General features: G+C 36.1%; 1 protein-coding gene across 2 annotated transcripts; it reads left to right on the forward strand.

Moving 5' to 3' along the window:
• Window positions 1-12,006: 12,006 nt before the first annotated feature.
• On the forward strand, window positions 12,007-16,565 carry sla1a (Src like adaptor 1a). Of its 2 annotated transcripts, none has more exons than XM_056257585.1 (8): window positions 12,007-12,219; window positions 12,771-12,879; window positions 12,948-13,041; window positions 13,243-13,329; window positions 15,537-15,640; window positions 15,750-15,881; window positions 15,966-16,095; window positions 16,201-16,565. In XM_056257585.1, exons 2-8 carry the CDS (start codon window positions 12,813-12,815, stop codon window positions 16,403-16,405), a joined length of 819 nt encoding a protein of 272 aa, XP_056113560.1. In that variant the 5' UTR covers window positions 12,007-12,219; window positions 12,771-12,812; the 3' UTR covers window positions 16,406-16,565. The 2 variants fall into 2 exon arrangements, with proteins under 2 accessions (XP_056113560.1, XP_056113559.1); XM_056257584.1 differs by having other exon boundaries at window positions 12,008-12,219; window positions 12,778-12,879.
• Window positions 16,566-16,821: the final 256 nt, after the last annotated feature.

The following is a 16,821-nucleotide window of genomic DNA, read 5'->3' on the forward strand; positions in this document are numbered from 1 at the left end:
ATCATTGTTCTATAGCTCAATAAATGCCTTAAATTAACTAAATGGAATATATTTGTTGCTTTGTCTTTGTAGCTAAAACTCAGTTATTGTGTGATGCTTTATTCTTGTGAGAAGTCCCAGAAGGAAAGACTAATGAACACATGAGAACAAAGAGACTGTTATTTCTAACACAGAGCTACACAAAGGTCAATTGCTGGCAAAGTCAGTGAAGTGGGTTATTTTTAAAGGGTAGGCAGGTGAGGACATGCAACTCAAAGATCTAAGATTAGTTGTGTTTCTGCTACAAAAGGAAAGTGCATTTTGCCCTTTAATAGGATGAACTGCAGTATATGGATGTAAAGTTCAACTCAATTCTCAAATGACATCTGACACCGCAGCCTTTGTCAGTGAGGAAGTAAAGACAGAAATGGTTTGTTACAGAAGTTAAATGAACACAACAGATAGTGATGTCCATCAGCTGACTCAAAACAAGATTTCCAATATGTTTTTTTTTTGTCAATTACAGGAAGGGAAAAGAACAGTTCACTTTAACATTCTTTTTCTCTGATTGTTTTTGATGAAATGTCCAGTCATATCTCATTTATTCTAGTGAAAGCTAATTTGTCATTCCAGCATGAGTAATGTGAACAATAACAATGTGTTCAAATTAAAAGCTCAGACTCCACTGAACATTGGCTTTGAGTCAAATGATTTGCCTTAATAAGAAAAAGATTAACATCGGTCATTAAACTGATCTGTTTGAGTTAAATTAGTTTTAATCAGGTAGCAGACTCATTCATTCTTATATAAACACAAAACAATTATTTAAACTATGAAACCAAAATTGTTGAGCATCAAATTATGCATTTCTATTAAAGACCTTAAAAAAACACCTATGCCACACCTTCACCCCGTTTAAAGACACTTAAAACATGTGGACCTGTAATAAGTTTAATTCAATTTGGGAAAACAAGCATCTGCTAAAAAAATTCCAAACAGCAAACATAAAAGTTGAATCTAATTGATTCTGATAAAAGTGAGTATAAAATACACATTTACGAAAAAATGCCAAAGGGCACTGGTGATGTGAACTTTACTTTTTGGCTTGCACCGAATTGCCAGGCTCAGATGAGGCAGAGAAACTAGGCTTGATGCCAAAACCAACAAAGCATGGGAGAAAGATGAGATAGTGCTGCTGGCACTGAAGCCATGATGGCATATAACGCCTGCATCCAAAAGAGAGTAAGAGCAAAACTGTACTTTTTGTCCTGACATGTTCGATTCTCAATTCTGCATTTCATTTGATAAATAAGGGAAGGTGTTTTATTGAAGGTTCCATTGTTTTTTTTATATAGAACTCAATAGGGCAATTCGTACGAATTTGACGAGGTGGCTAATTCGTACTAATTCATACGACCTCACTCGTACAAATTCGTACGATTTTTGCTAATTCGTACATATTTTACGAGTTACCAAATACGTATGAATTCGTACGAATGACCTACCCCTGACCCGCCCCTAAACCTACCCATCATGTGGGTTTAGACAAATCGTACAAATTCGTACGAGTGAGGTCGTATGAATTACGAATTAGCCACCTTTTAATCACTCGTACGAATTCGTACGAATTGGTTGTGAGATAGTGTCAGGTAATGAGAACAGGAAGCAAGATGCAAGTGAAATATTATTTAATATGAGGTATTGGGTAATGAGTCCAGAGAAGACAGGTTAGTGGCGCAGGGACCCCGATGGTCAGATGGTCTGGTGAAGACAGTGCAGCAGTGTGGTGAAGTGTCCAGTGAAGAGAATAATCCAACGAATCCACAGGAACAAAACAGGAACAAGGAAGGCACAAGACTTGAGACGCTGACTGGAACACATACACCGAGAAACCACAAACAACGATCTGACAAAGGAGATGAGAAAGTGATAAGTATATATACACATGATGAGATGAGCTGCAGCTGTTGACGGGAGTGATGACTAATCGGTAATGATTGCTAATGGGTAGGCACGCCCACCTAATCAGCACACACACACACACACACAACAACAGAAACACGAGACAAGAAGGAAGCATAGGATTTATAAACCGTGACAGATAGCGTTGGTTCTGCCAGACTATATAGGCTATATGTTTAACATATTTCTCAGTCAGTTCTGAAAATAAAAAAAGAGAAACTTAATTTCTTAACATTCATAAACATTTTTAGATCACTCAAGATTTTTTTTATGTTTTTAAAGAAGTCTAGTATGTTCATCCAGGCTACATTTATTTAATCAAAAATACAGTAAAAACAGTAATATTGTGTGAAATATTATTACAATTTAAAATTATTGTTTTCTATTTGAATGTATTTTAAAATGTCCTTTATTCCAGTGATGCAAAGCTGAATTTTCAGCATCATTCCTCCAGTCTTCAGTGTCACATGATCCTTCAGAAATCATTCTACAATGCTGGTTTGCATTGCTTTATAATTTAGGTTTCTTTTATTGTTTAGATAGTTTGAATTGTATGTGAGAGCTGTCCTTGCTCTGTATGCTCCCCAGAGAGTGTCAACATAACCAAATAATGAAGGTCTAGCTTTAGACACCTTAGAACTGAGAGTAATTGTTTTTGGTTGGCTTCACCGAATGAGTTGTCAAAGCAAGCATTTTAAAGCTGGGGTTCCATCATTCACTAGGATGTATCTTGAATTAAATTATAGGCTGTAAATTATCTTGTTTAGATCTTGATGACTGAAACAAGTCTCTGTTCTCAAGGTTCCCTACGTTTCTACTGAGTCAAGTGTTTGGAATTCGTGGAAAATAAATCAAGCTGTTTAAAAGTAGCACTGTCTGTGCTTCCAGTAACTTCGCCCATATAATGTTTGTTTTTACAAAAACAAAATAAATCACCCCTTAATAACGGCAATAACTGATTTGTTTGTGGAAATAAATATTTGGACAGATTGTCCATAGATATTCACATCCTTTTCCCTTTATGCCCAGCACATTAGTGCTGAATTGAACTGCTGAATGAGCTGATCTGCACAAAGATTAAAACAGTCTCTGTTTGTATTCATTTATTTGTACATTACGCTCCACAAACAAACATAAACAGCAACTCTTCAGTTTGTAGTCCTAAATTCAAAAGAATTAGCATTTGTAAGCAGTATGTTTTCTATTTTTTCTTTTTTAGAAGAGCGGTTTTCAAATTATGAGTAAAATAGGCCTAATGTCTGTAGTTAGGATTACCTCACTTACAATTACAAAAAAATGGGGACTAAAGCTTTCAAACTTACAAAATACAAAAAACATGGTAAAAAATCATAAAATATAAAGATATAAGTACAATTTGTGCACTATGCATCTTAAGTCATAGCAGCTTTGAGTGTGGAGCAGCTGAAATTTAAAGGTACATTATGTAACTTTTGGCCCTTTAGCGGTTAAAAAACAAAACTGCATATACATTTTGCGTAAGAACATTGTTTTGGCTTCGGTTCTGCATAACTGTGCAGATGAATATAACTCTTCACAATAGATAATGCTTTTCAATTAACTCTAAGCTACTTATGGCAATTTAACTGTTCAATAAAACAGATATGACTAGACACACATGGGCGAGTGATGTTTATACGCAATTTCCAGCGAAAACCATCCTGTCAGGTCAGGTCTAAAATATAAACACTTATGATAGGCTTACCATAGAGAATCAGGGTAAGACAAAAATGTTTTGAAAGAAGGATTGATGATGTATTGACCCTTATTATTATGTCGAACAAAAAAAAGTTACATATTGTACCTTTACTGTAAGTTTTACATTTATTTTGTGGGTAGTGTCCGCACTGTCTGGCTATATCTAAAAATGTAATCTCTGTGAGTCATGGCTTTGTTACCATCTAGGCTGATATTGTTTTTAAAAGACAACCAAAAGTGTTGAGAGGGGTGAAATCTGGTCACTGGTGACTCCCAGAGATTTGTGTAATTCGTTGGATAATCTTTGTAATGCTTATGTAGCAACTTGTTAGCTTCAGTTTCAAAATTCCCATTTGAGGTATATGACAGTTGACAATTATGTTTTCTCTTTAAGTAGCCTACAGTTTACCACAGACCTTTTGTACCACAGACCTCCTATTCTACAAATCCATTAGAAATTCCTGAGGGAACCAACGGTCAATTAATCTTCCTGGTTGGCCTACAAATTAACGTCCTGACTGAACAGCTCCACATGCATGCATCTTTTAATTGTTAGATGACAATGTAAACATATATGGTAATGGATAAATTATAACTATTTTTACTATATTGAAAAATGGCTGGAATGCAAGAATTGAGCTCAGTGCTTCCCTAGTCCGAGGAATTCACTCTGTCCCTCCATGTATGGTCAAATTCAGCCACATTTCCCCTTTTTTTAGCACACAATACACTTCAGCCAAATGACAGAGCTTGCTTTGTTTTGGGTCCTCGTTTTAGATCTGACCTGACAGCTGGCCTTTCTGGTTTTAATAGCCCTCAGAGCAATGCTTCTGTTTGGATATTTCCTCAGTCCAATTCCAGATGCAGAGTGAAATGTTTGGCCGGTTCTAGAGGACATGATCGCACAAGTGCGTTAGTGGTTTTCGCTCCCCCAAACTAAACAGGACAGCGATCAGCTCTTAAATACTGTTTAGTTGCTCATTCTGAAAAAATCACTATCTGTTTATACAGAGATTAAGCGCTAAATTTCCACATTGCCCAAAATAATTGAGAACACGGGTAGTACACTAGTTTCCCTTCTGCCATGTGTTTGCTCACAAACACAGAATACATAATGATATTATATAAGGATAATAATGTACAGCCAGTCAGTCATTATCACACAAATAATCCAGAGATTCCCGACAGAGCGTAAATGTCATCAGTGTTGGGGATCATGTCTTTTTTCCCCTGATACTGACTGGACATTATCCCACTTAATTATAAAAAAAGTATTGTGGACATAATGTATATCAAATTTGAAAAATATATAAAAGTTGAAATTATTATGTAATTTTAACTGTAGGCTATCGTATATTATAAGCTTCTGCTAAGTAAAAAAATGGAACATTAAAAAAGAAAAAATATTAATATTATAGCATGACTGATCAATCAAAATCAAGTATTCGAGAGCCGTGTAATAATAGTCATCAATATATGGTCCTTTTGTAATCATGGCAATAAACCTATATGCCATGTTTATAATAAATGCAAGTTAGCATGAAACAGACCATCTCTTGGATTGTAGGCCAGAGATATAATCTTAATGACATGTTGTTATTATAATAATCCTCACTTATGTGTCATTGAAATACCTGGAGGATCTCTGCACTAGAGAGTTTGGCTAATGTGACTCCGCTTCTGCAAAGCGTTTATTTGCTGCTAGTCAGTATTCTGGGATATTTAAAAACAATTCACTAATACATGTGACACGAATCCATCCGATTCAGCAGAAACATAAGCTATTGTAGATCAGAACTGAAAATTCATAATTTGTAGTTGCCCTTAATCCGTGGTGTCATAGTAAACTGTACGATGGCAGATTCTTGTTGCAAGTTAAAGAGAGGTGGACACACATAATTCAAATAATTTCTCTTCCAAAACTCTTATTCTGACCTCAGTGTTTAGGCTACAGTTGCATTTGGGTGGAATAGGCTACATCTCTTAGAGTCATTTATAGATACACAATTTAAAGCAGCACTATTATATTTAACGCATGGAGAGTCATTGGTCAAAAATAGAAGTGAAAACCAGCGTGTTGATTCTCAAATAGATGCTGCGGTCATTCCTGTTATGCAGTATCTCATTAATATATTGGATGAAATTGTAGTTTTATTCTATTACGATAGCATAATTATGTGGATGAGTTTTAAAAAAGCTCACTATTTGGTTTGAGTGAACGTTGCCATTTTGTTATGTCACCGATTGCTTCTAACATTCAAAATTGGCAGTTTATGACATATTCGTAGAACTTTTTGAAATGTTGCAAGGCGTGTTTTCTTGGAAATGCTGCTTTAGTTGGCAACAATTTATAGGTTTTTCCTGTGTCCTCAATTTCACTTTCCATCCTGTGAGTCTTTTGAAATATTGAATGTTATTACTATATCTATAATTGCCAATCTGCCAATCACTCACTAAGCAATTATTACCATCCTGTTAAGTTCCATCTTGATGTCTTGCCACTATGTAAATAATCAAGTTATAAATTATAAAGCTGAAGCATGCGAGTATGCAAAAGAGCATATTTCTTTAAGTCTGCCTGGTGTTTCACTATAAAAGCATATTAATTTTTATAAAAGTTCAAAGCTTGATACATAACAGGAATGATACAGGAAGTTAAAGTAATTTTAGTTCCATAATCAAAAAATGAGGTAAGGCTTATTTATATGTGCATGTTTTTACCATTTGCACAAAAAAGTTGATTACATGGGCAGTCTTAAATGCATGAACATTCGGGTATATTTGATGTGAATAACATGACTTTATCCTTTGAATCTAGCGTATTTAAAAACAGCTTCATTCACCACAGGATGGCTGTAGTTTTGTTTTTGCTGGAGGCAGCCTATTACTGTGAGACAGCTCGAAGTCATTAGACCTGGCCAACACCGAACTCTGCCACGTGTTCCTGCTTCAGTACTGCTGAGTTTCATCTCTGTGCAGTGTGATGGTATACCCACAATGCTTAATTTGCACTGTGACTTAATCACCCTGTTCTATGTCAGAGTTTCCACTGAAGTCTACATGCATTGTGGCCGTAGTCTCCGTGAGGGGCCGTATCTGCTGTGGTCTGCTTTGAGCTCTGCAGCCATTAACACGTCATATTAGGCCTCACAGGAAATAACAAAAAGACAAGATTAACATTGAAGCTATTTAAACTTCAGCCTGCAAAGTTAAAAGATAACTATAATGATATGAAGCTACTAGTTTCAATATACTAGCTATATACTCTTATAAAATAAATATTCTTTATTGGCATTGATCTATGAAGAATCTCTACCATTGAATTTTTCCATTGCCCCAAAAAAATACATTTACAAACTGTTTACTGAAAGGTTCTTATAAGAACCAAACAGGTGGGCTGAATAGATTTGCCATTCACACCAGAAGTGTTTTTGTGTCCTCATACTATTAGTTGTTTTTCTATGTGAAAATGCTATAAATGGATGTCTTTGACCGTAGGCCTTTACCGCGTGTCGTAAAGAATTTCTGCTTGCATTCCTGTGGGTGGATGCTAGAGTAGAAAATTCCACTCATTTAGTTGAACTCAACAATAAACGTAAATATTTAAAACGGTTTATTTAGACTTGCACGATACTCTACTGTTATGTCATCTTTCATTATAATGTGTAACATTATCTGAGAGATGCGATTGTCGAGAGATGCGATGAGATCAGTCATGAGATTAACAAGCAGCACGCAGCTCTTACTGCCAGTGCTTTAATTATATTTTTAATATCAATTTGTTTATTTTTGCATTATATTTATTATGATTAACCACCCATTTTTGTCTACAGCATAATGCTATCCAATCATTGCATTTAATTTTTTTTTTAAAGTTGCCAGCCACTGCCAGCTTTTTTGAGCATTTTCACAAAATTTTCATTGTCCCAGAATATTTTGTTGTATGAATATCTGAACATGATGAAAAGAAAGAACAGAGCCTCCGCTTTTAAACAAAAAACCCTGATTAATTGTAGCTTAATATAATCTCTTTTTTTAACACTTGAATGAAAAAGCTGAAAAAAACGCTTGTCAAAGGCTACATCCAGATCAGACCGATGATCAAAGACATAGATGGAGCAGATCGAGTCCATCAACACCCTAAAGCTTTACAATCCTATAGCTCGTCCTGGGTCGACATTTCATTCTGTAACATTAGGCAGTTTTTATTTATATGCTGTTTGATGATCACGTTATTTTACATATGCATCTGCTCACATGCTATTGTTTGTTTCTGCTTCTTCTTTTCTCTGCTTGTTTTTTTTTTCACAATACTTAATTAAGGATTCTAAATTTGAGGTTGGTGTCTTTAGAAGAAGTATCTGTGCTGAATTTTACATAAATAAATCATAACAATCCCGTACTATGAGCACAGCCATTGATAAAGCCTGCAGTGGAATATTTTTTACGCTCCTATTTGAAGCTTCCGCTTTTCGAACGTGGAAGTGCGATAAAAGGCTATTGTGTTGCTTTTTCCCGTTTTCCATGTTTTAAAATGTTTAAACGTGTCTAGAGACTCAGATGTACCTTTGCTCTCACTGATCATTTGATCTGAAGAGTCTCTAGTCTACATAGTGAATTCAGATTGATTGGGACACTTTTTTATCAATTAACCGGAATTCACCCGTAATAATGCTAGACATAGGCCTACTCAAGAAAATTACACCTTCTCTCAGAGTTGAATTATTAAAAATGAAATTCCCACTCTGTGCATACCCTCAGATGAAATCTTGCACTGCTTTGCAAACGTGATTGCCATTAAAAATGCTTTTAGTTATAGGTACTCTCCAACACTGCATTGAAAATAAAGAAGACCATTTGAATCACATACAGGAGAATATGTATTGTTTTTAAAATAATAGAAGGTGCTTTCATAGACACAACAGGTTTATTTGACAGGTCTGAGTTGTGTGAACTGTTTAAAGATAAGAATGCAAATGAAAATGTGATCTAGCAAAATGTGTCACTGCTGTGATTAAATAGAGAGCCATATTTGTGGTATTGGCATTAGCTTGTCTATAGCTTTTGGCAATAAATCAAGTTGAGAAGGGGTGAGAAGCGAGCGGATAATATGCAGTTGATCAGAAGAACAGCACTGATGGCTTTCCCAGACTAAGAAGATCACTCCGAACATTCTTGACTCCAATTGCCTGTCAAAAAGTAAAAAGTGCATTTGAGAGAAATATTTTTCAATGGAAAAAGACATTAACATGCAAGCCACAACTAAGCTTTCGACGTGAATTTTTAGGGTTTAAATAATCATGTTGAGCATAAAGAAAAGCAATGAAGCAAACCATGTGAATTAATTAACTTGTCTCCACGTGAGCTGAACTTTGTAATCCTTTTTTGCTCATCCAATTATGATGCTTTATGAGAGCTTTAGAAAAGAGAGACACAGCTGAGCTTTATTCTGTTAAAACATCACAGGACATAATATCAGTTTTCCACAAAATCGCAAGCAGCAATCGGCACAAATGATGTCTAAAATAAAGAAATGGTCAACTTGGGCTCATGCTGCTTTTGTGAAATGCAGCTTAGATCAGTCAGATATGTTATATTATATATTGTTGACTAAAGATATTATGATGAGTATAACGTTCACTGTAACAACGACTAATGATATAACAATGCCTATTACGTTATAAAGTTGACTATGATAAAATGTTGACTAACAATATAACGATTAGTAAAACGTTGACTGTAATGATGACTAACGATATAAAGTTCACTATAAAAATGACTTTAAAGCTGCTGTCCGTAACTTTTTTAAGTTAAAAATAATCCAAATTAATTATTTAAAAAAAAACATCTTCAGCCAGTGTTCAAAACTATCTGCTTGCCATAGCTAGATTCAAAACGGTTAGCTTGTAATAATGATTTTAATTCCAGTGGTACTGGTGGGTTTTCGCGGGAAATTCGAGCATGTCTTTGCGTCATTACGTCACACCCGTACACATAAAGAAGGAGTTTCGGCTAGCCGGCTATACTGCTGCGCGTGAGGAGATGTAGAGATGTATAGGCTTTTCTCGCAGCACTTTACATAATTAAACTTATGGCGGATCCAGAAAGATCCCGACAACAATCATCAGTGTCAACTGGAGATTAACCAGTTATAAAACCCAAAAGACTTCGTACTTCGGATTTAAGGTGGAAAGAGAAAGAAACCGTCTCATGCGAACACAAGGATACACATCGGTGGGGATTTTGAAAGGTCCGTAAACTCCCGAAGGGGTTCGAAACGGAAGAAGAGACAGCTTTTTCTGCTGAACAAGTAAGACATTTCAATAGTTCAATCGTGTAACAGTACGTTTTCTTAATTCACACAGTTATGGAGTTTCCTTTGTTGTGCCTTTCTCGTTTAGCTATTATGGAGAATATGAATTCTGAACTACACAGGTAATCATAAAACACATTAAATAACGTCAGTCACGCAATGCTGATGTTGTTAACATGAACAATTTGAGAACAAAGTAGGCTATGATTTGCACGGTTGCTGTAAATCGCGCTGATTAAATCTAACGATCGCTTGTCATGTCGAATGCTTTTCCCCCCTTAGTTGATCAGAACAAAAATGGATGTTACTTACTTGTTCAGAAGACATTTTCCACAGCGCGGTGATTGACAGCAGCACTCGCCTCAAAACACTGTGTTCATCCGCGCTGTTTCATGCCGATTTACAACCCACGTAAAGATGATAATTCCGCGAATCACTGCAGTTACAGATTTCGAACAGAGATGGCGACAAAAAGGGAAAAAGCTACGGACTGCAGCTTTAACGATATAATGTTAACTAATGAAATAATGATGAGTATAACGTTCACTGTAACGATGACTAACGATATAACGCTAACTATGACGTTGACTATAATGATAAAACGTTGGCTAATGACGTATAACGTCTACTGCAAAGATGACTATAACGGTATAACGTTGACTATACCTTTATTTATATAGCGCTTTTTACAATACAGATTGTATCAAAGCAGCTTCACAGTGATAACATGAAAATAATACAACAAAGTTTGTTTCTAGAAGAAAATTGCATCAATGCATACAATGAATATATAAACAGATACTTCTGGTATCATATCTATTCACAAATGTAATTCAATGAAAATGTCTTTTTTAGGCTTGTCAACCCAGCTCACATCAGTTCTTCAGGCCAGTTCCCCTGATCTGTTATGGTTAATTTAAAACTTTGATGACTGCATTGTCAGTAATGAATGTGACCTGACTAAAATTCTAATTTTGCATCAAGTATTCAGTTCACTTAAAAAAAAATATAAAAAAAAAAAAATATATATATATAGTGGAAAAATATTAACGTATTTAACTCAAGTTATTTAATGTACCATGGAAGTGCATTTAGTAACAAAGTTATGAAAGCACAAATAAGAGAAGTTAAAGCCTCAGACCCAGAGAAAATGAGGTACTTGGATCGAACTAGTCAGGTGAATATTCAGAGGGCTGCACAAGGGACAATCAGAAATAAGAAATCCCAGATATCGGTCACATTATTTTATTCATTTTGCAGTCCAAAGCATACAACTGGTTGATACAGTGGAGATTTTAACCCAAGGTAATAAAATAAATACCCACTTTTAAGCATTTTGCAGTTTGTATCAGCTGTAAGTCTTGATAAATGGATAATATTTCTCCAGAGGCATAAATCTATGAGGTTTGATCCACAACGGAACATAAAGATGATTGTGTATTGTTGATTTTTCACATGTATAAGTAGCACATGGAAGTGCATAAATAATAATGCATAGACAGTCACACTTCCTTTTTCTCTGGCTGTCTGAAAATGTATTCAATGGCCTCTCATTTGAAGGATAAATGATAAACAATTCTCAGTTGTGAAGGCACTTTTCATAGTAAATCATTTAGGTGGATCTGGGGTTGTAAAAAAAACTTAAATTACAAAGATAACAAAAACATTTGAAAGCCTAATGTTTTGCACTAGATTACATTTCGTGTCCTTAATGGCCTTTTAATGTCTAGATATAGGCGTTATGCTTCTGAGACTCACACATGTAGAAGCACTCACACCCAGACCTTCACCCACTAATGCCATACACAGGAAGTTGCACAACACCCATTTGAGCACACTATACGGAGCACACAGAAATCACATATTTTAACTTCAACTTAAACATTGCAGAGTGTGCTTATTTGCATTAAATAATGATTCGCTGTCCTGTATTATATGCATTAAGAATTTGTAATCATTTCGGTGGGTGCACGTTGAGGGGATGAAGGAAGAGATAGTTAGGAAACTCTTCCTCATTTTACCAGAGGAAGTATGTGGCTATGTTCTGTTTTCAGCAGACCAGCGCTCAGTTTAGATTAGCCTGCAGAGCAGTGCAGGCCACTCAGAACTCGACTGCTGTTACGGCTGGCCTTCGGTCGAGACCAGGGCAATATTTCGTTACTCTAAACCACTTTATTGAGAGCAGCCACCCAGAACTGAAGCTTTGCCCTCTGGAGGAAACATGGATGTTTAACTGCTTAAAGTGAGAGGTAAGAAAACTAATTTATGTGCCTAGCATATTTCTGTTGGTGTTGAGTGGAAAATAAAAAGGCATTTATAGGCTGTTTCACTGGAAAACGAAAGAGTTTCAAGTGTTATCCATTGAGATTTATTTACCTACAGTAACCTCCCCCTGTAAATCATATTTTCAATAAAAATAAGTGAGCAATAAAGATCGTGAACATACCACTTCGATGTTTTTATGTCAAAATTCAGCATTCATTTTGAGGATGGTTAAAGGGCCCATAATGTAAAATGGCCTTTTAAGTGACGAGTCTCGAGTAAACAGGTCAATCTAGGAATGGAGCATTTGTGACTCGCAACGTTTGGTTGCACTGTAGAAAAATGAGTTAAATATTTTGTGGGAAATAGTGTTAGACCTGCACTCTCCGCAGCTTCCCCGTTCTATTTTTTGACAGCGATAACACATTAGTTGAGAGGAAGTTGCAAAATTAAACCGGCTGTTTCGTTAACTTAGCTGTTGACTATCAAATGGGAAGCTCAAACTCTCCATTGTATAAACATGAAATATTCATTTAAGATTTCAGCATCTGTAGAGCTGTGGGCTCTATAACCTGCCATCATGGGCAATGTGATGAGGCAGGAAAAGTCAAACCCAGAGCCTAGCAGCATTGACACCATGTTTAAAGGTAAGCTATTGCTGTATACCTAAATATGTTTTAATGTGAGTCTTTGACATAACTCATATTGTTTACAGACTGCGACAGTCTTGTGGTGCTTGCTGATTATCCATGTCGTGACATAAGTGAACCTATCTTTAAGATCGGGGACAGACTCAAAGGTCTTTCAGAGTAAGTGTTCTTTTAAAGAAATATAATGTGTTTCATGCTATCTGACAACAAACACCTGTAATATATAATACATCAGCACCTTATGAAATGCATTTTTTTATTTTAACGTTCATGTGCATATACATATACTGTATAGTTTATGTAAACGCATACAATCTAAAAAAATGTCTTTTAATGTACACGTCAATGAATGCTTTACAGAGATGGTTGCTGGTGGAAAGTGCGTTCTCTTCAAACAGGAACTGAGAATTACATTCCAAGTAATCATGTGGCAAAGGTTTATCATGGGTAATTATGGACTGATTATCCTCACTTATGTACTGTATGTTTCATGATGATCCCAGAAATTCATTTCCAAATGCAGAATATCTGGACAGAATACAATACGTAGGCTACTGAATGATCAATGACATGCGAGACAATTTTGCTGCAACTCTTTCAGAACATTTCGAATGCGCAATTAATAGTGCAACACTTTCTAAACTTTCTACTATTAAAGGTGCTAAATGTAACTTTTCTTCTAAAATGAATCCTTTTTTTATTGGCTGTGTGTGAAGGGGTTGTAATCACACATTACAATGATCCACTTGTCGGGTTTTGCTATTACCTCTGAAGGCCAATATTCCTATTTGTATGTGAAGTCTCCGGGTCGGATTTTCTGCGAAATCCATCGGATGTGACGTGCATGCACACTCCCGAGCCTCTCTCCTTTTTACAGTCTAGACGCAAAAAAAGCTCTACACGAAAGCTCTTTTACTCGCTTACCTCTCTGCCGTCGTGCGCGTGCGCGGTTAGGACCGCACCGTTAGGCGCTCAACACATCTGTCTCGCATGCACGCTACCTCTAGAGATTACAGGATATTTTAACTAATTTGCGGTAAAACTATAGCCTAGTCGATCACGAATGGCTCAACTGGTAGATCTATAGATAAACTTATCTTAGTTTCAGGCATTTGACCGACTGGGTTGACACTTCAGCGTGAGAAATCGGGGGTGTGGCGTGAGAGCGTGAGAATTGGCTCAATTGCGTGAGTCTTAGGCTGAATGCGTGAGAGTTGGCAGCCCTGCTCCACATTAATATAAAAAATTAAACAAAACAAAAATGTATCTGCTGAAGCTCGTCAGGCCAAACGTGAATCGGATCGACTTAGGACGAAAACACGGATCAACATCGGCAGAGCGTTTGAATTATGGAGAGACCTCTGCTATTTTTATTGTGATTAATTACAAGATTTCAGATATGCTGAAATAAATAATGGTAAACTGTAATGAAATGGCAAGGTAAACTACAACATACATGAGACATGAAATGAATACAAAAGACTGTTCCAGGATAACAAAAAGTAGGTGCTTTAGGATGTAACTTTTATTTTATGTACTAGATCTACTGTCTAACGTCACTCATCCCACTACTATCATATTGTTTATAATTTTCAGACTTGTTCAGTACAGTAATGTTACTTCCTACGATCTTACTGTTACACTGGAATTGTTCAGTCTAGTTCACTAACCGTTTTCGTTATCATATTATACATTCACCTATGTTGAGATTGCTGCCTGATTGTGAAAGATACATGAATAGTTAGTGAAATGCCTTATTATGCTAACACCACATGTTGGCTAAAAGCAGTCAATGTAACGTTATCATGGTACGAGCATGGAACACAAGTTCAACGTCAACCTGATAAAAGTAGCCTGTTATTGTAACATTGCAGTGGGAGTTTACATGAGTTTCCAGCATGTTGTGTGATGCTTTCTCCGGTGTGTTGAAAGTCTCAGTGTGGCCGGTACCATGAGTGCTCGCTCTTGTGTTCGAGAACGCGCAAGAGCACGAGCGCTCTTGAAAAAATTTTTGCGATCTAAAACATCACGATAGAGGCCGCTAAAAAATACATATAGCACCTTTAAAAAGTTTGGGGTCGGTAAGATGTTTTCTAATGCTCACCGAGGCTGCATTTATTTGATCCAAAATACAGTAAAACACTAATACTGTGAAATATTATTACATTATTATTACAAATATTATTAACCTTTTTCTTTTTTAATATATTTAAAAATGTTCTAATATGCTGATTTGGTGCTCAAGAAACATTTCTTATTATTATCAATGTTGAAAACAGTTGTGCTGCTTAATATTTTTGTGGAAACCGTGATGCATTTGATTTTTTAGAAATCATCATTTTAGAAATGATCATTAGAAATATCTTTACTATCCATTTTGATTAATTTGCATTAATTAATTAATTTGATGATTTAAAATGAATGCATCCTTGCTGAATAAAGTATTACTTTCTTAAAAAACAAATTTACTGTCAAAACCTTTGAACGGTAGTGCACATATTTAGATTTTATTACACATTGTATGTAAACTGTGAAACACTGATCTTAGTTCTGATATAATAAGGACTAAAATAATCCATTTCTTTATTAAATTGGGAAGTCACTATTTTCAATTGGTAACATCATTTCCTCTTTGTCATTTCTTGTTTCTAAAGATGGCTGTTTGAGGGGGTTAGCAGACAGAAGGCAGAAGAGCTTTTGTCGTTGCCTGGTAACAGTGTCGGATCATTTCTAATTAGAGAAAGTCCGCTAGAGAGAGGTAAGTACCTGGAAGTGTCTTGCATGTATTCTTCTCGTCCACAAGTTTATATTGCAAAAATGTTTACACTCACACATATAAGTGCAGTCATGGCTGCTTCTCCCTGCAGGTGTATATTCTCTCTCAGTGAGACACAGGAACGTGAAGCACTATAAGATATTCCGGCTGACTAATAGCTGGTACTACATCTCACCACGGCTTACCTTCCAGTGTCTGGAGGACATGGTCAATCACTACTCTGGTGAGACAAAACGCTCATGCTCTGCTTGTAATGTAGAATGGGTGTGTGATGCATTCATGCTGATGTGTTTTGGTTTTCCCTCAGACTCGTCAGATGGTATATGTTGTGTTCTCAGCGCCCCGTGTCTGGCTCTATCCAACCCTGCCCCGAGCTCAACCCAGGAAGCGCCACCAGTGGTAATGCGTCGGAACTTGGATTGGAAGAAAGTGAATAAGTATGTCTCTGTCTTTTTTAGATCATGCTAAGTATTTCCTCCACTTGCTGAGCTTCAGTGTGAGCTGGGAATGATTGGTGTATGAATATGTCTCCACATGAATAGGTCTCAGCTTATGAGCCCAAGCGGACTGGATACTGTGGACAGCAAAGATAACATGATGAGCTACGGGGTGAGGAGCAGCATAGCCGCCTATCTGTCTTTATCATCCATACCTGAGCCAGAGAACGCCGCAGGCCGCAAGAAGAAGAGCAAGTCTATCTATGTGATGCCTGATCACAGTAATATGAATTTAGAGGAAAACTATTAGCTTATGACCACCATATGGTAACTGGTAATAGTTTTGCATTGGACTAGTCGAATCTTTCACATACATGTCCAGGTCATATTTCACCCTAAAATCAAATTGCATAAAGAAAACCTATTTTAGGACTATTATGATTTGTGTCTCTGTGTGTGTGTGTGTGTCTGTGTGTATCTCATAATTTCCTTGTGTGTATCTCATAATTTCCGTGAAATTTAGTTTGGATGTGTTTGGATGTTTAACTTTTTTCTTAATATTCCAATTGTTCTCAGTTGTTGAGTCATTAGATTCGTATAAATGTAATACAATGACTTTTTAAATATATAAAAGCTCAAATGAATGGCAATACAATATGTACAATTGTGATATGTAAATATTTTACCATTTAAATTCAAAAATCCTATTAGGACAATATAATTTAT

Source organism: Rhinichthys klamathensis, unplaced genomic scaffold (assembly GCF_029890125.1).
Source record: "Rhinichthys klamathensis goyatoka isolate OS25496 unplaced genomic scaffold, OSU_Roscu_1.1 h1tg000140l_1, whole genome shotgun sequence".
NCBI lineage: Eukaryota > Metazoa > Chordata > Actinopteri > Cypriniformes > Leuciscidae > Rhinichthys > Rhinichthys klamathensis.